This window comes from Gobio gobio, assembly GCF_949357685.1.
Source record: "Gobio gobio genome assembly, chromosome: 4".
Classification (NCBI taxonomy): Eukaryota; Metazoa; Chordata; class Actinopteri; order Cypriniformes; family Gobionidae; genus Gobio; species Gobio gobio.
In genome coordinates, this window is record NC_137100.1 from 42,521,057 (window position 1) to 42,543,982 (window position 22,926).

At 36.7% G+C, this 22,926-nt stretch overlaps 2 protein-coding genes across 2 annotated transcripts; both read right to left on the minus strand.

Annotated features, from left to right (window-relative positions):
• Nucleotides 1-6,779: 6,779 nt before the first annotated feature.
• Nucleotides 6,780-10,059, minus strand: LOC307125095 (complement receptor type 1). The gene is made up of 5 exons (XM_079814716.1): nucleotides 9,364-10,059; nucleotides 9,067-9,228; nucleotides 8,756-8,923; nucleotides 7,960-8,163; nucleotides 6,780-7,851 (listed from the first exon to the last, which is right to left on the minus strand). Exons 1-5 carry the CDS (start codon nucleotides 9,476-9,478, stop codon nucleotides 7,838-7,840), a joined length of 663 nt encoding a protein of 220 aa, XP_079670842.1. The 5' UTR covers nucleotides 9,479-10,059; the 3' UTR covers nucleotides 6,780-7,837.
• A 422-nt stretch (nucleotides 10,060-10,481) lies between these two features.
• hinfp (histone H4 transcription factor) lies at nucleotides 10,482-22,750 on the minus strand. The gene is made up of 10 exons (XM_079814881.1): nucleotides 22,659-22,750; nucleotides 22,052-22,259; nucleotides 20,442-20,671; nucleotides 20,244-20,343; nucleotides 16,223-16,375; nucleotides 15,974-16,051; nucleotides 15,728-15,848; nucleotides 15,497-15,635; nucleotides 14,027-14,151; nucleotides 10,482-12,173 (listed from the first exon to the last, which is right to left on the minus strand). The coding sequence occupies exons 2-10, from the start codon at nucleotides 22,215-22,217 to the stop codon at nucleotides 11,813-11,815; spliced, it is 1,473 nt and encodes a 490-aa protein (XP_079671007.1). The 5' UTR covers nucleotides 22,218-22,259; nucleotides 22,659-22,750; the 3' UTR covers nucleotides 10,482-11,812.
• Between the last annotated feature and the right edge of the window lie 176 nt (nucleotides 22,751-22,926).

A 22,926-nucleotide genomic window follows, 5' to 3' on the forward strand; every position in this document is an offset into this window, starting at 1 on the left:
ATATTATGTGTCTTGAGCAAGAACAATAAGACAATCGACTTAAAATATTACAAATATTTTAGAGCTGAGCATAAGTGGAAAAACATTCAATTTTTACTAGATTATTTTATATTTTGAAGGTTTTTATTTCTATGATTTTTCCTTGCCTGGAAATCACAGTTTTAATATTCCCTGAAATGTCCAGGTTTTCCATGACCTGGGTACCATGAGTCAGTGAACCAATAAACATACTTACACAATACAATAAACATAACATAAAATGTAACTACAATCCGCTTCCTCAAGGTCTCATGTGTAAATAAAAAAAGCAAAAAAAGCCCCAGTCCTTAGAAAAGCACAAAGGTATAATTGTTGTCAGAGCCATTCTACCAGTCTGTCCAGTGTGTCTGACACCATACCTTAGAACAGAGTGTTCTGTAAAGACTTTGGCCATGGATACATTTAGATTCCTGAGATGTTTCACTGATTGTGTCACACTCTCAGAAAAAAAGGTACAGTGGAGGTACAATTTTGTTCCTTTGTACACAATTGGTCCTTAGGGTATACAATTATACCATTGTTTTCTTATACCATTGTTTTAATTCTACAAACAATACCCCATAATGACAACGTGAAAGAAGTTTGTTTGAAATCTTTGCAAATTTATAAAAAAAAACAAAAAAAACATCACATGTAAGTACTCACAGCCTTTGCTCAATACTTTGTTGAAGCACCTTTGGCACCAATTACAGCCTCAAGTCTTTTTGAATATGATGCTACAAGCTTGGCACAGCTATTTGTGGGCAGTTTCTCCCATTCTTCTTAGCAGGACCTCTCAAGCTCCATCAGGTTGGATGGGGAGCATCGGTGCACAGCCATTTCAATGCGAATTTTCAGAGATTTTTAATCGGGTTCAAATCTGGGCTCTGGCTGAGCCACTCAAGGACATTCACGGAGTTGTCCCTTAGTCACTCCTTTGTTATCTTGGCTGTGTGCTTAGGACCGTTGTCCTGTTGGAAGATGAACCTTCGTGCTAGTCTGAGGTCCAGAGTGGTCTGGAGCAGGTTTTCATCAAGGATGTCTCTGTACATTGCTGCATTCATCTTTACCTCGATCCTGATCCTGAGTAAATGTATCACTAATACTAAACTGTCAATAAATTAAGCCACTGGGAGAGTCATTCACTGTATTGCATTAATAGAAAGCCAGTTAATATAAAGATTTGTAATACAAAGTATTTTTCAAAAATTAAGTTTTAATAGTATTTTCGTGCCATGACCATGGGGGCGGGAACATGTGTGACGTAGCCATGCACACTTTCTAGACTACTACTGGACGTCTCGTTCTAGTGTTTAATTGCTGAGGTGGACACTATCCTACAAACCTCAGAAGGACTGGACTGGGAAGGATGAAGTCTTCCGTTTGAGAAACACACGATATATCCTCGCTCCCTTAAGCGTCACTTAAAAGCGTCGTCAATTAATGATGACTCTACACCGCTGGATTTAGTATGCACATTAGGATTCTTGGACATTAGAGATAGTTATTTATATTGTAATAGTTTCAACCTCCACAAAATACCTCATTGGCCATATATATATATTTTTATATTAGTTATTATTAACAAATAATTATTCCCAGTTATTAACTGCTTTTTATTTGTTGAATAGTATTACAGTTTGTTTAATTTTCTTTCAGTTTCTTGTATTTGATATAATTCTGCAACTGTCCTACTACAGTTGTTGTAATTTGACATAGGCCTACATGTGTGTCTTGTACACAATAATGATAATTATAATAATTAATAAACTGTGGCAAGATGTGAAGGGGGAGGAGAATTTATGTGTGCCACGTTTAGTCGATAAAACACTTCCGCAAAGGATACATCCGTGTATCCTCGCTCATGACTCCTCAGAAAGCCTCCTCACTCCTTGCCTCCTCACGGTGCAATTCGAGAATTGAGATGTCCTGCAAGATGGCTGAGCTTGATCGGTTTCCGGGTCATAGGATGGAGGACGGAGGAGCGAGGAAACGATGAGGGATATTGAGAAGCACCCTGGGTCGGTACTTCCACGTACGTCACAAGTGTGACCTTTCCGACGTGATGACGTCATATGCAGTGAAGAATAACAACACAGGAAGTTGCGCATTTGAGGTTAAAAAGTATATAAATGTGTTTTTTTTTTTTTTGAAAATGGCCGATGGTTTCACTATAAGACCCTATTCCTCAGCTGTGATGATGCAGAGCCCTTTGAAATCCTTCAAAGCCCTTTGAAACTGCATTGATTTGGACCTTCAACCTGATGGTTGCCATTGAAAACCAACTTAATTTCTTTTCGACTGAAGAAAGAAAAACTAACATCTTGGATGAGGTGAGTAAATTATCAGGAAATTTTTATTTTGAAGTGAACTAATATTTTAAACGGTGCCAATCACAACACACTAGGCCAGCTAACCAATCACAGCACATTTCGTATTTCGGAAGTGGCGGCATCATCGAAATCAACGTGTTCGAGCCAGACTGGGGAGAGTCTATGTTCTGTAAAAACATAAAATATGTGAAAAATAATGCATTTTTTTAACAATCGATCATGAAAAAATATTCTAGTACACCCCAAAAACAAATTCAAGGCATAATAGGACCCCTTTAAGTCTAGATTTTGCATTTTCACATCTATGCTAAAAAAGGGTGTTACAGTTCTGTTAGGGGAATAACAGTTTAGGACCGAAGACCAGGGGTCCGTTCTTCGTACCTTGCTTAATACATCTGAGATAATTTGACAGATCCCATATCTTCTAATCGTGATAATTGATGTCTGGCTAATTTGGTTCTTCAAACGAATTTGCGGATTGGATTAAAATATCTGGATTAAGTTTATTTAAGATTGCTTGTGTTGTTCTTGTGTTGCCTGAAGAGGGCAGATGTATCGATATTCGAAACCACGATCAGCCATGCTGCGATTGGCTGAAGGCAAGAAAGCAACGTAATGACATCATATAATAAAAAATAAAAAAACACCTGGCAAAAAACTTGACAAATAAAAAAAAAAAAAAAAAAAAAACTGAAATTTCTGGATCTTTATAAGGAAACAGCCAAATGACCAAACCAACATAAAAGTTATAATAGATATATTAAATGTGCACTGTTTTTTTCCCCCAACATGATTCCCAATTATTTATTTTCACAATTTTATAGTATTTGTACAACCATTACATTTTTATTTCAATGTTGTAATTAGCAATTCATTTAATTTTTAATTCAATTTGAAGCAAATTTGTTACGTGGCAGCATTAGTTAAAGTTTCTTAAGGGTCAAGATCAAGTTATCTGCATCTCCTGCGCTGTATCAAGAAACACCCATAATATCTGTCACCACTGAAATCAATGCACGGCTCAGAGTAACTGTACAGCATGTGAGTAAGACTGCAATAACATTATAAAGTAATTATTCTATCAAAAAATAAATCTCTCAATCAAGTGGCTGTGTCTATACACTCACCTAAAGGATTATTAGGAACACCATACTAATACTGTGTTTGACCCCCTTTCGCCTTCAAAACTGCCTTAATTCTACGTGGCATTGATTCAACAAGGTGCTGAAAGCATTCTTTAGAAATGTTGGCCCATATTGATAGGATAGCATCTTCTCCATAGCAGTTGATGGAGATTTGTGGGACACACATCCACGGCACGAAGCTCCCGTTCCACCACATCCCAAAGATGCTCTATTGGGTTGAGATCTGGTGACTGTGGGGGCCATTTTAGTACAGTGAACTCATTGTCATGTTCAAGAAACCAATTTGAAATGATTCGAGCTTTGTGGCATGGTGCATTATCCTGCTGGAAGTAGCCATCAGAGGATGGGTACATGGTGGTCATAAAGGGATGGACATGGTCAGAAACAATGCTCAGGTAGGCCGTGGCATTTAAACGATGCCCAATTGGCACTAAGGGGCCTAAAGTGTGCCAAGAAAACATCCCCCACACCATTACACCACCACCACCAGCCTGCACAGGGGTAACAAGGCATGATGGATCCATGTTCTCATTCTGTTTACGCCAAATTCTGACTCTACCATCTGAATGTCTCAACAGAAATCGAGACTCATCAGACAAGGCAACATTTTTCCAGTCTTCAACTGTCCAATTTGGGTGAGCTCGTGTAAATTGTAGCCTCTTTTTCCTATTTGTAGTGGAGATGAGTGGTACCCGGTGGGGTCTTCTGCTGTTGTAGCCCATCCGCCTCAAGGTTGTGCGTGTTGTGGCTTCACAAATGCTTTGCTGCATACCTCGGTTGTAACGAGTGGTTATTTCAGTCAAAGTTGGTCTTCTATCAGCTTGAATCAGTCGGCCCATTGTCCTCTGACCTCTAGCATCAACAAGGCATTTTCGCCCACAGGACTGCGGCATACTGGATGTTTTTCCCTTTTCACACCATTCTTTGTAAACCCTAGAAATGGTTGTGCGTGAAAATCCCAGTAACTGAGCAGATTGTGAAATACTCAGACCGGCCCGTCTGGCACCAACAACCATGCCACGCTCAAAATTGCTTAAATCACCTTTCTTTCCCATTCTGACATTCAGTTTGGAGTTCAGAGATTGTCTTGACCAGGACCACACACCTAAATGCATTGAAGCAACTGCCATGTGATTGGTTGATAAGATAATTGCATTAATGAGAAAGTGTTCCTAATAATCCTTTATGTGAGTGTAGCATTATACACAACATTATAATATTATTTTCAAATACATTTTTATATTATTATTAAACTTTATTACAATAGTTCCTTACTGAACCAGGGGCAATAATAATTTTAAATAATACTATTATTTAAAATTATTATTGCCCCTGGTTCAGTAAGGAACTATTGTAATAAAGTAGCAGTGGTTGCGACACATTTTAAGTATCAACGCCGCTTAAAAAGGTGCAATCTAATCCTGTTTAAATGAAATAAGCCTGCTCGCTGGCAGGTTTAAGATTCAGGACCCAAGATCATGCCAAATCATCAACAATCAAATCCAGCTAACTGGGTTAGCGATGTACGAAGAACGAACCCCAGTTGTGAAGAATGAAGACCAAGAGTTAGGAGTGCAATTAATTAAAGAAGAATTTACTGAAGAATAATTTGCCGTTTCATCAGCTTCTGCAGCTTCATGTCTCACAAGGAGTTTGTAGGCTGCACTCTCTACCAGTTTTTCATACATACAATTTCTCATCAGTTATACTCTTTTCAAGGTCTAGCCACGTCATTACTGCAGGTTGAATGATTCTGAGAAAAATAGATAGTCATAGTAAATTGTCACACATTGTCAGTTAATCAGATTCACATGTACAGATATCACTTGTTGACGTTTTCACCCCGGAATTAGGCACGTAGCGCCAGCTTGTCCAGAACAACACCCTGTCACTCTCCCTATATGTCCGTTGGACACCTTCAATACTGAAAGACAAATCCATATTTCATCTCTGGAAGCCGGGCTAAGTGAATAAGCACTGTTACTGCACTCCTGGCATGTTAGGGGTGTGTGATGCCTCCAAAATCCAAACACACGACAACATGTTCTGCTATCAAGTGTTTAGCGACAAATCATACATCCCTAGGCCAGACCCTCAGTCACTCCTCAGACACCAAATACAAACTTTAGAAAACATATATGAAGAAACAAAACAATCAGTGGTTCTACTGATTAAGTAATATCATAACTGAAAAGATAAAAATTTAAAATCATTATAATAATATAGGAGGATAAATAGTGATGAATGCTTTGGTTAAAAATTTCATTAAGTTACTGCAACTAAATAAAAAAAAGTAAATTAATGCAGAAATTTTAAATTACACACAGTATTACGTTGATGTAATGATCAACGTTACTGTCAACAGGACTGCAACTTATGAAGTTTAATTAAAACAATATATTAGAATTTTTAACTTGCAACCATGCATTTATTTAATTTGTTGTAACAGGACCCCTAAATTACTTTTTAGAGTCAATGATAGAATAGTATAGTGCTTCAAATTCATTTTAATGTGATGACTGAATAATTTTATGACAGAAGCAATGTAACTATAATTATTTCATAATCTCTGATGAAACTGAGATGCTTGTCAGACCTGACTCAACCCTTGTCTTGTCAGTGTATTGCACTTTTTTTTTTTTTTTTAGATTTGTTTGTCATGTTTCCTTGTATTTCTTGGCTGACCAGTTCTTTTTAATGTATGCATTTCCTTGAAACAATTAAGAAAATGTGCATACAAGAATATATAAATAGGGTGTGCGTTTGAGAGAGACATTCAGATACACTGAGCAGAATGGCTCTGACAGCGATTATTCTTCTGTGCTTTGCAGCTTTGCTGCCTTTCCCTGGGCTGGGAGACCATGGACACTCAGGTGAGTTTTCTTTTATAAAGCCATGAACTCTGCTTAAAACAAATATACAAATGACTGAATTCAAATCCTTTTAGGTCTAACTTCCTAAATAAAATTTGCAAAGTATGTAGGAGACTGAAATCCAGGTTTCATTACAAATTGCCAAAATATTTGTTATTAAGCCAGTTTGTGCTGGTATTCTCAAAACTTGCTTGCTTTGGTCTTTCACTTAAATGCGGTCATTTAAATACCACCTGTAGCAACCTTTCTATGTTTGTTACTCTCTTCTGAACAGGAGAACTGGGCCCGGTGTTAGTTAAGGTGGATGTCACTAATAAATTCGCTAAGAATATGGTCTCCTACAACACCACTGTGCCAGAGGGAATGCCAATGTTTGGGGTCTTAAATAAACTACAGGACACCAAAAGATTCAAGTATGGGACACACCTTTATCAAATTATTGTGGTTTAATGCACTTTACATGAAGTAGCCCTAATGCAAGTATAGTACAGTATAGTCAATCATGACTGAATGAGGTTATGGGGAAATGGGGTATCTTTGACCACTGTGGAAGACAAAAACAAAGAATCCATGCAACTCTATAATATACAACTTTATATGACTAAGATGCTTTTACAGTCAAACCTGACTCAAGGCTTGTCTTCTAAGTCTATTGTACATGGCTTAAGACAATTAGGAACTTTTTTTGTGCTAATTCTGCTACCTTTATTTCTATTAGTTTCACATACAGCATTAGCAAAAGCTATGGCATATATCTGGAAAGTGTGAATGGACTGGCTGGGTCTAATGAAAACCACACATACTGGGAGCTTCTGTCTAAGAAAAGAAAATCTATATCCCGACTGAACGTGGGTAAGTGTATGAGTTTAATTATAAAGCATGCGCTTATATACCATAGTCTGAGAATGAGTGTAAATTCAATTGAGCAAGAAAGTAACTTTTTCAATTCATTCAGTATTATGGTTTCATTTTATTTACAACATAAATATATTTTTTCTTCTTCAATCTTTTGCAGGAATTGGCTGCTACCAACCCAAGAAAAATGAGATTTTCATTATGAATTTCACCACTTGGGGCTAAAAATAGATCAGTTGTATTTTGTGGTTTCAAATGAGACCACTCTGATTCTATATGTCAGTATACTATATCAATCCCACATCTTGTGTCAATCATCAAGTGAATGAATAATCTAATATTTTCATTGTATCTACAGTATAATACACTAATAAAATTACTGAGCACTGCTGGAATTGTTTCTATGATCTTTCAACAATTGTGACTAATTAAGGTACAATCAAAAAGTGTCTCCAATTTCATAGATAACCAGATGCATAAAATGCCCACTCATTTTAATTTGAGTTTTGCATGTCAAGCTTATCTCTACATTCAAATAAAGATACATTCGGTTGTTTCCAGAACTCATATGAACAAAGTCTTCATAGAAAAGGATAAACGGATTCAGTGTCTTCTATCCTGTAGAAGCTGAGAAAACAAAGACAAACATTGATTTTGCAGCATTATTTGTATTACTGCTGTATTTGCCACTGTTTTAACTTTTAACAGCAATTTAAATTACTCTATGAAACTAACCACAGGGAGTGAAGCAGTCACAGTCGCAGTAGTTGCAGCGTGTAAACCAGCGTTTCCAGCCTGATTCTTTAGTCCTGCAGTTCTCAATGCGACTGCACTCGTGGTTCAGAGGAACCGCATAGCTCTTAGCATCAGGACAGGTGGACGAACACGTCCCGTCAATGTCCTTCTCATTGATCTCAACCCGGCCACGATGACACACTCCTAATATGACATACAGGAGAAGACTGGGAATTGAAATTCACAGCCAATGAAATTCATTTTAATGCAAAATGTAACCGACCACAATCATTGTGTTTTCACCACAACCCAGACTTTGACTTAAAGTAATGTTTTAACTATAAAATTTAGCCAACATGAACAAACTTAATAGATGTTTAGTAAACTTTTCAAGAAAAATGTACACGTATCAGTAGATATTTTAAGTTATAGATGATGACTATAAGAAAAGTTTGTAAAAACATGGCCCAATAATGTGTGTATATGAAAGATTTTTTACCTGCATTTTGAATTACTTATTACATGGTGTTGTGTTTTTAAGTTAAAAGAAATGTCTAAAGTTAACAGATAATAAATGTCCTAGCAGAATCTTTCACTTTTTCACAGTGTGTGGTCATTCAAACACCTCTAACAGTAACAGCACTGACTAATAAAACAAAATTAGTTAGTGTTCAATCTCTCATATACTGGAAATATATGAACCTTAAGACAAAACAGGTGTAGTATTCATAATCTGTGAACATTTTCTGGGTAAATCTGTAATTTGTGTGCAGCGTTCAGCCAGACAAGGACTTACTGAGGCAGGACGGTTTGGGAGTCCATTTCCCATTGGACTGGCAGGCTCGAGCAGGATCTCCAAGCAACACAAATCCTGGCCTGCAGTCGTACCGCACCACAGAACCCACCCACCAATCACTCCCATACACCATCCCATTAAAGTCCACATCAGGTTTTCCACAATTCACTAGGACAAAGGTTTATTGGAAAAAAACCTCATGAAACACATGAAAAGTTCCAGAGTACACAGAATAAATCAACAGAATAAATCACAAAATATTCTGAGTCAAAAAATGCAGTGCATTTCATTAAAATGATGATTGATTGTACCTCTACAGAGGGATTTGTATCCCACCCAGCAGCAGTCTGAATCTCCACATTTGTCTCTCTTTAGCTCCCTGTGTCTGCCCTTGCACCCTCCAAAACAAAGCGGGGCTGTCCCGGACCAGTAAGTGTCTCCCAGGACATCCTCCTGTTCCACCTCTAACAGACCTGAGGGACATAATGCAGTCTTCAGTGCTCTGATTCATACATTTTCAATGTACAATATTTCTGACACTAGGTCCAATTTGTAAGCTTAGTTTACATAATTTGTTCATTTACGAATAAATCAAATGTTCCTCTTACCACTTCCTAGATCTTCCTCCACAGCTGTTTGTTCAGTAAATGCCGTTATAGGCACTTGCGTGAACACCCCATGCATGGATGCCACAAGCAGCAGAAGAAGAGCTCCTAGTTTCATTGCGTTTTGATGGTGGTAATTCTTCTCTAATGCAGAAAAGTCTATATCTGTTCAGTTCTCCTCGTCTAAAAATCCTCCACTCATTCTCTTCTCAGCAATCCCTTGTTCTTATCATGGAAGTTCTTATTATTTTAAAGATACAGAAAAAACATTTACATTAGTTATTCTTTACAGGCTATTTTCAAGAACCTATTTTCCTACAGAGAGACAGATGGAAAGAAAGGGGAAGTGTTGCATCTACACTAAGCTCCTAACGCAAACTAATCTTTTAAACTCTGCTAACACACCAGCGATTATCACCAGAGCAGAGAAAGAGATTATAGAGAACGGGAGAGCCACGGGAAGACTGATTTGCAGTTTAGCTTAACTTTCAGTTGTGCTGATTCTAAATGTCATGTTTTTTCCCATTTGAACAATGTTAGAGATTAATCTTGTCCAATGTGCCGAGTGTGCGTGTAATTACTTTAACAACATAGATCTGTGAAAAGCGCTCAAACACTGACCTCTGACTGCTGCAGTAATGCATAAACTTCTGCCTAACCCAGCACAACCTTCCTGCTGACTCCTGTCCTGAGAGATTCAAACAAACAGGACTTACAAGTACCGTACTTACAGTCACACACAGGATCACCTAAGAACAAAGTGGATTATCCCACAAATACACTTATCCACCTGAATATGAACTGAACACACCTGTATAATAGGAGTATACACACTACCAATGACATTTTGGGGTTGGTAAGATTTTTTTAAATGTCTTTGAAATAAGTCTCTTCCTTGAACACAGTACAAAAAAGAAATTGTATTACAATTTAAAACAACTGTTTTCTATCAATATATTTTAAACTGTAATTTATTCCTGTGACGGCAAAGCTGAATTTTTAGCAGTCCTCAGTGTCACATTATCCGCCATGAATTCATTCTAATATGATTTGGCTTTCAAGAAACTTTTCTTATTATCTATCATACAATGTTGAAAACAGTTGTGCTGCTTAATATTTTTGTGGAAAGCTTGATACATTTTTTCAGAATTTGTTGATGAATTAAATTCAATGTAACAGCATTTATTTGAAAAAAAAATATATCTTTTGTAACATGGTTTGTCTTTACTTGATGAAAAAAAGTATTACTTTCTTTTTAAAAAAACTTGATCTGATCGGAAACCTAATGTAAAGCAAATGTAAATGTTTAAATTGAAGAAAAACAAAACAAATAGAACAAAAATGTACTGAAATAACTGCCATTGTTTATTTCAAATAAAATTAAGTCATTTAGTATAGTTTGCCATTTCAATTAGATTATTAGGACTCAACTGCAAATAAAAGTCCTATGGAAAAAGTGTATCTTTAAAATTAAAAAAAAAATTTTTTTTTGAACTTTTAAGCTACTTTTTACTTTGATAGAAAAGCGTCAGGAATAGGTAGCTTCAATCAGAACTGGCAAATTCTCTCCATATAAAGTTGAAAAATAAATTAAACAGGGGTGTTGGTCAGTTTGCAGTTCAGACGCACTTCCGATTCAACTTCAAAAGAGAAGCAATTTGCCACATTGTATAAAACTATACACTGTAATGATTTCTCCACGGAGATCCGTCCTTCTCCCTTCACATTAACACTGAACCTGAAGAGTCAAAGAAAGCTGATTAAATTGTTCAGTAGGATTAAAAATTTCCGTTCTCCTTTACCCTCTTCTCTCTCGCTTCCTCACACACCCAAACAGTCAAATGTAAAAGGGTAGTTCAGCCAAAAAATGTGTCATTTAATCACCCAAATGTTTTTTCAACCCTGTATTTTCCTTCTTTCATGAAACACAAAAAGATATACGTGTTTGTGTGTGCATTTTCCTTACAAGGAAGGTCATTTACACTTCCAAACTCCAAAAAGGAACACGCCACTTTTAACGTACAAGTTATATGGACTGCATTTAATATAATTTCATGAATCTTTTTTGCCTTTTAGAGTTTAGCAGTATAAATTACTATTCATTTTCATTGAATGGAAAAATGCAGTTCAAACACTCTACTTGACATCTTATTTTGTGTTTCATGCCAGACAAAAGAACATAGTGTCAGAATGGCATGAGGGTCAGTAAATCATCACAAAAATTGCCCTTTTTGAGTGAGCCACCTCTTTAAGCAATCCCCAGAGCTAACTTGTGATTTAGCTTCATCTTTTCTGTTCAGTGCGGTTTTCAAGGTGTTTTATGATGGCAGCATTGGTCCCGTTAGTCTCATAGTACAGTGAGTTTTGTCACAGAGTTAATAGGAATGTCCTAATGTCACTATTTATTGTCTGACACAGCAGTCTTAGGGAGGTCCAGTAATCCGAAGTGCTGTCAAACCACCTCCATGCCCAGCTGCTGGGCAGTGTCCTGTAGCTGACACATCACTGACCCCTCCCTCGTAGAGTCTGTTTCTGAGGAGGTGCCGGCCATCAACACCAAGAACACACTTTCAGCATTTTCTTGAGTCCTACAGACCTCGGCTCCCTCCTTTCTTATTCCTGCCTCTGTATTTCCCCCCATGGTGCCGGGGGGCGCTGTCTCCTCCAGTTCTTCCCCGGATTGGACGTTCTGCTGGCTGGACTCACTGCTGTCTCCCTCCCCCTGCCGTTCCCGTATCAGCTGTTCTGTTAGCTCCACGCTCTCGTAGCGGATCAGTTGCAGACGCATGAATCCATCTTCATGCTCTTTATACCTGAAACGAGTGATTGGCAAAGGGCAAAAGACCGTAGTCAGGTTAGACAGGGTTTATTGACCACTATAAACAAATCAAAACAAACATGAATTTAATACTAATTGAGTAGCACCCATGGGATCTACTGTTAGTTACACTACTTTTTTGAGTTTTGGAATTAGTATGATCTTTTTAAAGTGACAGCGAAAACTTTTATATTATATTAGATTGCAAATAAATGCTGTGCTTTTGAACTTTCAATTCAAATCAAAGCATTCTGGATTTTTTTTAAATCATAGGCTGCATCCGAAATCGCATACTTCCCTGCTATATAGATGAAAAACAAAACTGTGACTATAGCCCTATTCGCACGGGATTAGTATTATCTGGGGATCTCGTGTGATTTAGAAATTACTCCCCCACATCTGAATTTTGCGTGGCGCATTCGCACGGGATAAGCAAGCCTGTGATTTTACACGAATTTACTGACTTATCTCCCGGATATGATGTCAAGACTTGTAAATGTTTTTTCGTTATAGATATAGCTGTATGAAATTATAAACAGTCGTATCGATATCATTTTGATTGTTTTATAGTAATAAGAAAATTTTTGTTCATTTAGAGAACAGACGCTACAATTAAAAACTGAACTGAGCAAAATATATGGCGGAAGATTCAGTTTCAAAGCTAAATGTAAAAGCGCCCATTTAAGCGAGTTTGTCATTGTACTGGTCTGTTTTTGTGTTTTTCATTAAGAATAATATTAAACGCATTCAAGCAATTTACTCCCAAATTGGTGCTCATTCTTAAGTGAAAGTATAATCCATGCGGCCGCACGGGAATTCATAACGGTGCGCATTATATGCAGCCGAGCTCCATTCTTCGTGAAAGATAAAGATAGAAATGCGCACAGGGAACAAAAACCTTGCAAAAATTATATACGATCCACCTAATCCAGGCCAAATCACAGAGATGCCGATTTGCACGGAACTGATATTATCACAGGACCTCTGTGTTTGGCGAAATATGGTAGGTAATTTGCGGGGGAATTTTTACTTTACAAATTACAGACATGGCCGATTCACATGGGATTAAGATCACAGACATTCTCTGCAATTACAAATCACCAGAGGTCCCCAGATAATACTAATCCCATGCGAATAGGGCTAAAGGCAGTATGTCAAAATTCACAGTATTCATAAAAGTGTAGGCAAAAAGTACCCAGATGACCAACTACGTCTGGCGAGATTCTGAAGTGTGCATGTGCCATACACTTTTAATATCCCATGTGGCCACAGGAGAGGTTTATTGAATGGCAATGAAGAGACGCAACTGAAGCTGGTGGGTCACATGACAGTGACAACATGGCGAATGTAGTACGTCCGGATTACATTCAGACTACACTAAGTTATACTATATAGAACATACTTTAACGGTTGCAACGTAATTGCTTATTCAAAATAAGTACCTACACAAGAGAGCATGCGATTTCGGATGCAGCCATGGTTTCCACAAAAATGTTAGGCAGTACTACTGTTTTCAACATTGATCATATGCATAAATGTTTCCTAATCAGAATATTAGAATGTCTGGAGAATCATGTGACACTGAAGACTGGAGTAGTGCTGCTGAAAATTCAGCTTTGCCATCAAAGGAAAAATTACATTTAAATATATGAAAATAGGTAACAGTAATTTAAAATTGCAATAATATTTCACAATACTAAGGTTTTTGACTATATTTTTGAACATAAATCTTCTTTCAAAAACATAATCTTAGAGATCCCACATTTGGTAACAGTATGGTGGTTGAGGAAATAAGTAATGAAAACTAAATAGGTGGCAAACTAATAAGGAAGGAGGAAGTCTTCAAACCTGAATCTTGGGTGCCCTGAAGGCCACTTGAACTGATGTTTCTTGCGTAAGTGGGCAGTGAGGTTGTTCCCCCGGGTGAAGCACTGCTCACACACGTGACACTTATAGCGAGGAGTGTAATCTCCCTAAATGCAAAGTAGAACATTAACATTTTTAGCTACTCTGGAGTAGTGGTGTAACAGTACACAAAACTGACGGTTCTGTACGTACCTCGGTTTTGAAGTCACGGTTCGGTACAGCAGTTTTACCAAATGTATTTTTTAAAATTTTTTATTCAACAGTGGTTTACTGAAAAAAATTGTGTCTGTCCTTAAATTAATTCAATTATAACAAAGTTTCTTAAAGATAATGCTGTAAACTATATAGGGAGCCCACAACAGAGCCCAAACTATTAGCCTAAATTCAGTTGCTATTTATTTTTAACTCAAGCTTCACATAAGGCAGTTTTTGCATTAACTTCTAAATCGAATTATTATTTTTCTTTAGGAAGAGATGATCGCGTTCACTCATGCTGCCGCTTGAAGTTGAACTGACGCGTCTATACAGCGCCTATACAGTCACATTAAAGAGCGTCAAAACGGCATTTATCATTTGAATTTCATGATAAAATGGACTGAATACTTAATATGTTCGTGTGGGAACTCGGATTGAAGTGTGTTCCGCGCTTACAACAAGTCGACTATTAACTGTTAAAGAATGCACTCGGAAACCGTTCAGTACACGCGTGCACCGAACCGAAAGCCCTGTACCGAAACGGTTCAATACGAATACGTGTACCGTTACACCTACTCTGGAGCAATGAGCTGAATATGAATAACAGTACAGTTGAAATTATGTAGAATTGAATTCACTTTTTGATGCACGGTTAGTTTGATTTTGTTTGCTCACATTGTTTATGGTCTCATCATTTTGTGTTTTTGGCTGTATGGTTAAAGTTACATCTATTATTCATCAATTATTTCCAGATTAGATGGATAATTTTATAGATCAAATCTCATTACAAGAGTCCTTCCTACTTACAATTCTTCAATTACAAGCTAAAAATAAAACACATTTTCCCGTTTGCATTTGAAAAAACTAAATCAAATCAACCTCATGGTAAAACAACATTACATATAACAATGTACTAATCTTATATATTTCAGTTACCTATTGCCTACCCTTATTTATTTGAACACTTTATTCTAAGGTGACGTAGTTACACGTTACTTCATGTACTTACTATAGTAATTCATGTACTAACTATAGTTAACAGTCAATTATGCATAATTACAAGTAACTAACCCTAAACCAAACCCTAACCATAACTTTTTTTGAGTAAGAACAACCATGTAACTACGTCACGTGAATCTCTATTGCAACATATTGTTCCAAACCTCAATGACTAACTTTATTCTGTGGAACACAAAATATTTGTGTTTTATATTGTTCTCATTGGCGAATGTTGCTGAAATTTTCTGAATGGCTCACCTCATGAGCACGTTTGTAGTGGTTCTTGATTGAGTAAAGGGAGCGGGTAGAGTAATCGCAGTCAGTGAAGTCACATCGATACGCTGGCTCACTGCTGTGTGTGTCTAAATGCTTCCGCAAGTCTATCAGGTTTTTGCAGCTGGAACCACATGAACAAACAGACAGGGCATGTCTTATATTCCAGACAAAACAAATTATGAGTCACTATTATTGTAAATGAATCAGCCTTACCTGTACTCGCAGTAATCACAGCTGTAAGGCTTCTCATTGGAATGACGAAACTTGATGTGGTTTCTCAGCGAGGATGGTGATGGACAGGTCATATCGCACAGTGGACATTTATAATGGTTGACTTTGAACAGAGAAGAAGGAGGAACAACCAGGTCACACCGTACTAGGCAATAAAGGCCTGTAAGGTCCAATACAGCAGAACAAAGTACAACCTTTATGAAAGTTAACACACGAAAAGACCCATACCATGGTTCCTCATGTGGTCTCTCAGCAGCCGCTCCGTGGCGAAACGTTTAGAGCAGTGAGAACACTGAAATCTTTGACCTACAAACAAATAAACACACAAATACATGGGTGCAATGGCCCTTAGTAGATTTTAATTTCTTCTATTATGTTTTATGAAATTAGTCAAAAATAATTGATACAGAAGGTTTAAAGATTCTCTATTATTGCGGCTGCTGCTGCATCTGTACCACCTGAAATAAAATTACTCACCTTCTATAGAGGTCTGCCGTCGAATGTGGTCGAAGAACTTTGTGTTGTTGGCGAACATTCCTCCACAGGTCGGACATGCCACCAGCTTTTCCTGTGTGTGACTACGCATGTGCTCTCGCAACTTAAACCTGCCTTTGAAAGAGGCCTCACAATCTAGAAGTCAAAATAAAAAGTTAATGTTTTCTCAAAACTGTGCTGAACTGAAAAAGCCGTTGTGAGAAGGGAAACCTCTCAGGAACATTTTTACACTCAGTAACATTCAACTAAGATATTTTCTGCTATGGGGTTCACTCTCATCGATAGTAGAAATATGGTCCCAAATACAAAACAATAAATCAATTTTAGCATCAACACAAAAGTCTGGACTACTGAAATATAATAATTGGTCTTTATCTCACAACTGACTTGCTGCATCAACTTAACACTGTAGTTCTCAACCAGGGGCCCAGGATCCACTAGGGGGCATCAGCAAACTTAAAATGATTTAAATAAGACAAACAAAAAAAAAACATTTAAAGGGTTAGTTCACCCAAAAATGAAAATTCTGTCATTAATTACTTACCCTCATGTCGTTCGACACCCGTAAGACCTTTGTTCATCTTCGGAACACAAATTAAAATATTTTTGTTAAAATCCGATGGCTCAGAATGGCCTCCATTGGCAGCAATGACATTTCCTCTCTCAAGATGTTGTAAAAAAAGTCCCTCTCACTACAGTGGTTCTACAATAATTTTATGAATTGATGAGAATATTTGTTGTGCGCAAAAAAAAAAAAATCAGAGGAAGAAGCGCCATATCTAAGCTGTTGAATTCTACATTGATCGGTCTGTACATCAAACAGTCTTCGTAAATATGTCAGCAGATTTTGAGACAAAGAGGAGGACTTGCATTTTGTAAAAACAGGCTGTGTCAGAAAGCTGGCTCTACATCATATTCTCACGCATGCGTTGTGGTGCTTCGTGAGTTCACGTTTTAGGCCTAGACGGAAAGAAATTTTGTTGAATAAAGTCGTTGTGGACAAAAACTTCTTGTCGCTTCATAAAATGATTGTACTGTAAAATGTGTAACCACTGTAGTGAGATGGACTTTTTTACGACATCTTTAGTACCGTTATGGGTCTTGCGAGAGGAAATGTCATTGCTGCCAATGGAGGCCTTTCTGAGCCATCGGATTTCAACAAAAATATCTTAATTTGTGTTCCGAAGATGAACAAAGGTCTTACGTAGGGATGCACCGAATATTCGGCCACCGAAAAGACTTTTATCACCGAAACAACATGGCCGAAATGTTGTGATGACGCAAACAGAAACCGCGACCTGCACGTGCTTGTCTGAAGCAACATGTCTGCGGTGTGGTCGTGTTTCAGTATATCTGAGAAACACCCACGTCTGCTCCATGCACAAGCACTGACAGCGAGAGCTCATGTTCTCGATGAGAAGAGGACCAGACTTCACTGTGAAACCGAACGCAATCTTTAACAGTGGGCATGTTTTAAGCGCGGAACACACTTCAATCTGGCGGCAGCGCGCGCGCGTGAACGCGATCCTCTGCGAGCGCGATCGATCATCTCTTCCTTAAGAATAAACATGAATGAACATCTAAAGTGTGTTGAGGATACATTACAACTTACTGTCACGTATCATATATGGTGTAATCGCTCAGTCAGTGTTTCAACGGCAGAAAGACCTCTATATAACTGCTGTAAACTAAACAGTCAAGTAGCATCATTTACCTCAGGCACCTCAGTATCCACAGCTGTTAGTTCACTAGAAAAATCAACTCTTTCACTAAATATATGACCTATATTAGCCGTTATATTCATTATATTCTACTTTACCTGTTAATGATATCTTGATTATTTAATGTATGTTTAAATAAAATGACAGACACTGTGTATAAATGATTATATTTCAACAACGAATTGGATAAAAAACTATTTTATAATTAGATTTAGAAGTTATTGCAAAAACTGCCTTATGTGAAGTGTACATGTTTGTGTACGATGTTATTTGAGTGTTGATTATTAGACCTAAAAATACATAGCAAGCAACTGAATTTAGGCTAATAGTTTGGGCTCTGTTTTTAACCTTTAATATTAATGTGCAAGTAAGGGCTCCCTATATAGTTTAGAGCAATATATTCAATAAACTTTTAGTTATAATTTAATTCATTTAAGGACAGACTTTTTTTTTTTTCCAGTTAACCAATAAAAATAAATAAAAAGCCATTTTGTAAAACTGCTGTACCGAACCGTCAGTTGTGTGTACCGCTACACCCCTATTCTACAGTTAACATATGGGCTATGGCAGTCTTTGCTTTGATACACTATTATGTTAAAGGCCTACAGAGAAAATAGTTGTATCTTTAAGCAGTTGCACTTGTTCTGAATGCACTTTCTTGTAGTAGTCCTACAGAGAAAATTTTTAAATGCACTAGACCTAAATGCACTTTGTTTTTATGAGAGAACGTTTAATTTAAAAACCTTTCGGTAGGCCTGTACATTATTATTTAATGTACAAATGAGTGGGGTCAAGTTAAACATTTTAGTTTGAATTTTATTTTATACTGTGCATTGTTGCAATGTGCTAAATAAATATTGGCATAACTTGTAACTGATTTATTCTTTGAAACTTTAATATTAATATATGCAATTGCAATGCCTTGATTTTAGTAAAGTTAGTACACAGTCATAGCCATAAATGCAATGGTACTAATATTTGGAATAATTTATTTTGGTGTTTCGGTTTTCGGCTTTCGGCCTTGGTTTCCTCTTTTTCGGTTTTCGGTTTCGGCCAAGAATTTTCATTTCGGTGCATCCCTAGTCTTACGGGTGTCGAACAACATGAGGGTAAGTAATTAATGACAGAATTTTCATTTTTGGGTGAAGTAACCCTTTAAATAAGGTTCAAGTCTGCATGAAACTGAAGTTGTGATAGTCTTTTCTTTCCTATTGTGACATATTCAAGTGAAACAGCAATAAGTTATTTTGATCAAATATTATGAGGAAACAATTTTGAAAAAAATTTATAAATAATTTATTATAAATACTGCGATGTTCCGTAAAAAAAGAATTGTCCATTTTGATTTCATGGTGACTTTAAACAACAGAAAATGCAAGATATTTTAATTGACCCCCTCAAAAACGTTTTTTTTTTTTTTTTGAGTTTTCTTGAGTTTCCACTGGATATATGAGGTAGCCTACTTTTAAAAGTGTGATTTTTAGACCTAGAAAAGTCATTTTATAATACATAACCATATACAGTTGCAATAAAAAGTATGTGAACCACTTGTGAATCTATGAAAATGTGAATTTTAAAGGGGTGATGAATTGAGAAATCAACTTTCCTTTGAGCCTTTGGTATATAAAAGTTCATCGTGATATAAGAATATCCTGCCAGTTTCAGAGCTCAAAACGTCCTTGTTAGTCAAAGAAAAGCTTTTATAGACACCAGGCCCAGAAAACGAGAGATCTCAGAATATGTCGACTACTGACCACTAGTTTTAGAAAATAATTGTTAATTATTCTTCAGTAAATCACAAATAACTGGAGTAATTATAGGGCCTTCGAATATTGCTGTGGACAATGGGGAGTTCAAAAACGTTGAGAACCACTAACTTAAAGTAAGTGGTTCACATAAACACAGCATGTAAGAGTTTCACATACAATTCTGTCCCCATTTACTCACCCTTAAGTTGTGAATTTATTTCTTCTGTTGAACACAAAGAAAATATTTTGAAGAATGTTGGTAACCAAACAGTTGATGGGCCCAATTGGAAATGGAAAAATGGTATGAAAAAAAAGGAAAAATGGTCCATTGGTATGAAAAAAAAAAAAAATACTATAGAAGTCAATGGGGTTCATACATTCTTCAAAATATCTTCTTTTGTGTTCAGTAGAAGAAAGCAATTAATACAGGTTTGGAACAACTTGAGGGTGAGTAAATGATGACAGAATTTTCATTATTTGGGTGAACTATCCCATTTATGTGCATAATATTAAAAAAACAAAATAATTTCTTACCTTTCCAGCCACAGAATAAAACATTCTCTTCATTAGCCTCGAGACAGTGTGCATGCATCTCCACATGTCTGTAGAACCACTCTGGATTATCCATAGACATCTGAATACAAACATACTTATAAGCGGAGTACTTGACCAAATTTGACTAGCTACATGCAATTTATCATCTACTTGAGGAATATGTTATTGCCTTCGTACCTCACAATGCTCCCAAAGACAGAGGAAGTTCTCTTGGACCTCAGGCACAATGTTGCGGTTGTGCAGGCCGACCGAGCAGGCACCCATGTCACTGTGGCCCTTGAGGATAGCAAGTCCCCACTGCTTCAACTTGGTGTGGTAGCAATGGAAGAAAATGTGTCTGAGAAGCTCCGCATCTCCTTCCACTGAGCAGAAACCACAGTCTCGCCATAGACAGTTACGCTCCTCATCTGTAAAGCATACAGGCAAGCTAAGGCCTAATTGTGGACCAGGGTCTCTGCCTGCCAGAAACCCGAAGAAAGCAGATACGCTTGCTTAACACTCAGAAACAATCCACTGCTGATGATGTAACATTGATACAGACAAATGAACAGTGCATAAATGTGTGCCAGTGACTGTTGGTGAAAGAGATGAAGAAATGTCATGTGTTCCTGGCCCATTCTCAGCACTAAAAGGCTCCTTGGAACACCTTAACAGATTTGATTTTGTACACTTGCCCTGGTATATTCTTGTCTATTTTGTCAATGTATGGTGTGCTCACACTTGTAACTGAAACCTTACTCCTCCTTTTTACACTAAGATTTCTCATTCATTGCAACAAGAGGCAAAGCAGTTTTTTGGAGTTATGTATATACTATTATAGTTTTTATTAATATGTTGAATTAGCTTTCATTTTAATATTTTCAATTTTCTTTTTAATTAAGTTAATTTTTTTGCTATTTTTATATTGTCAGACTTCATTTTAATTAAGTTTAATTTTTAGTCATTTTTGTTACGTGCTTTTGCCCTTTTTTATTATTTATTTTAAATATTCCAATTACTATTTTCAGTTTATTACAGTATTTTTACACATATTTCCGTAAGTTGTCAAAGCAACATTTTACTTTTGTGATTAGTTTTTTTCCCTTCCATTTTCTATTTCCATTTTATTTTAGCTTCATTTTAATCAAAAACATTTTTTTATTTTTTACAGTTTTAGTTAACCTCAACAATACTGAAGCTGAAACCTGTTTGACTTTATTTCTTCTGTGGAAATAAAAAGAAGATTTATTGAAGAATGTCCAGTTAGTTTTTTTCCCCATGTAATGACAATGAACGGTGACACATGATGTCAAGGCTCAAAAAGAGCCAAAAATAAATTAAAAACAAAATAAAATAAAACAAATCACTAATAAATAAATAATATTATATATATATATATATATATATATATATATATATATATATATATATATATATATATATATATATATATATATATATATATATATATATATATATATAAAAATGCAGAATTTTCATTGTTCACAGTTTTTTTTGGTGAAAAAATAAGTAAATAAACGCTTTCATTACAGGACAGATCAATGCTGACACTTCCAGTGACTGGTTGCATAAACCGCTTAGACTTGTTGCGTTATAATGACTTAATGACTAATGACATCTAATGACTTAAAACTGGTCATAACTTTTTATGTCAGTTACATAAAAAAAGTAGATTGGTATATTTTAAACTCGAAAATTAAGACTAAATACCCTAACTGCAAGTTGGTCAGAGTGGTTCTTAAGATAGTGGCTATGATTATGCAACTGGGCACAGGTGTTAGACGCACCTGGTAAGTCTGCCTCACTGTCCACTGTATCTTTATAATGTTTCTCCACGTGCTGGCAGAAGTCCTGCATCCTGTCAAACGTCTCCTGACACGAGCCCCACTCACAAGCCAACTCCAGCAGCAGCTCCTCTCTGCGCGGGGCCCGCTTACCCGACGGGGGCATCATGAAGCACTGAATGTAAAGCACAATATGTGGTCCTCCAGTCCTCTGAAACACACAGTAACGAGTCACACGTGAGATCGGTATTTGTAAGTTAGTTCTGCTCGAGCTATCAGTCCATAGCTGTCAGTTTGTTTTTTAAGGCAATAAAAAAGCTTTTTCCATACATGAACTGCGCCAAAATGTTTACCTCCAACATATGAAAACTTCTTAATTACCAAATGCACTGCTAGTAGTTTAATAAAACCATGGACAAAGTTGTTATCCTAGCATGAAACATAGCTGGTTAGCAAAACAAAAAGGGAAATTAACATTCTGCCTCCATTTTGTTGACTAGTAGCCTTTTTGTTTAGCTTGGGTTGAGAATAATTAAATGTGGTTTTCATCCAAGGATATTATGTGAGAGAATGCATCGAGAGTAGTTAAAATGATTGAGAATTAACTCACCTTTAGCAAATACTTCAAACATTTCCTCAATATTTTCCCCACGAAATAACCAAACCAATCAGATTTCAACTTTGCGGCGTCGCGTTCAAATCTAAGCCAATCAAATTGCAGCCTAGCAGTACATCACAATAAACATTCCCTCCGATATATAAACCCTTTCAAGTGTTCCGCGTCGCACTTTGTATTCAGTGGCAGTAATGCCCGTCTCTAACAACCATAAAAAAGAGTTTTACTTGCTATAAGGTGCTATTTTAATCAAACCTGCTTT

What these genes read in the sequence shown, in the direction of transcription:
- hinfp (XM_079814881.1), bottom strand. Translation starts at nt 22,217, where the DNA reads ATGATGCCCCCGTCGGGTAAGCGGGCCCCGCGCAGAGAGGAGCTGCTG. An exon ending in TTTATTCTGTGGCTGGAAAG is followed by an intron (nt 16,376 to 20,243) that starts GTAAGAAATTAT and finishes TTTGACTTCTAG; the next exon opens with ATTGTGAGGCCTCTTTCAAA. An exon ending in TGTGATTACTGCGAGTACAG is followed by an intron (nt 15,636 to 15,727) that starts GTAAGGCTGATT and finishes ATGTGGTTCCAG; the next exon opens with CTGCAAAAACCTGATAGACT.
- LOC307125095 (XM_079814716.1), bottom strand. Translation starts at nt 9,478, where the DNA reads ATGAAACTAGGAGCTCTTCTTCTGCTGCTTGTGGCATCCATGCATGGG. An exon ending in GGAGGAAGATCTAGGAAGTG is followed by an intron (nt 9,229 to 9,363) that starts GTAAGAGGAACA and finishes TATGTCCCTCAG; the next exon opens with GTCTGTTAGAGGTGGAACAG. An exon ending in ATACAAATCCCTCTGTAGAG is followed by an intron (nt 8,924 to 9,066) that starts GTACAATCAATC and finishes CCTTTGTCCTAG; the next exon opens with TGAATTGTGGAAAACCTGAT.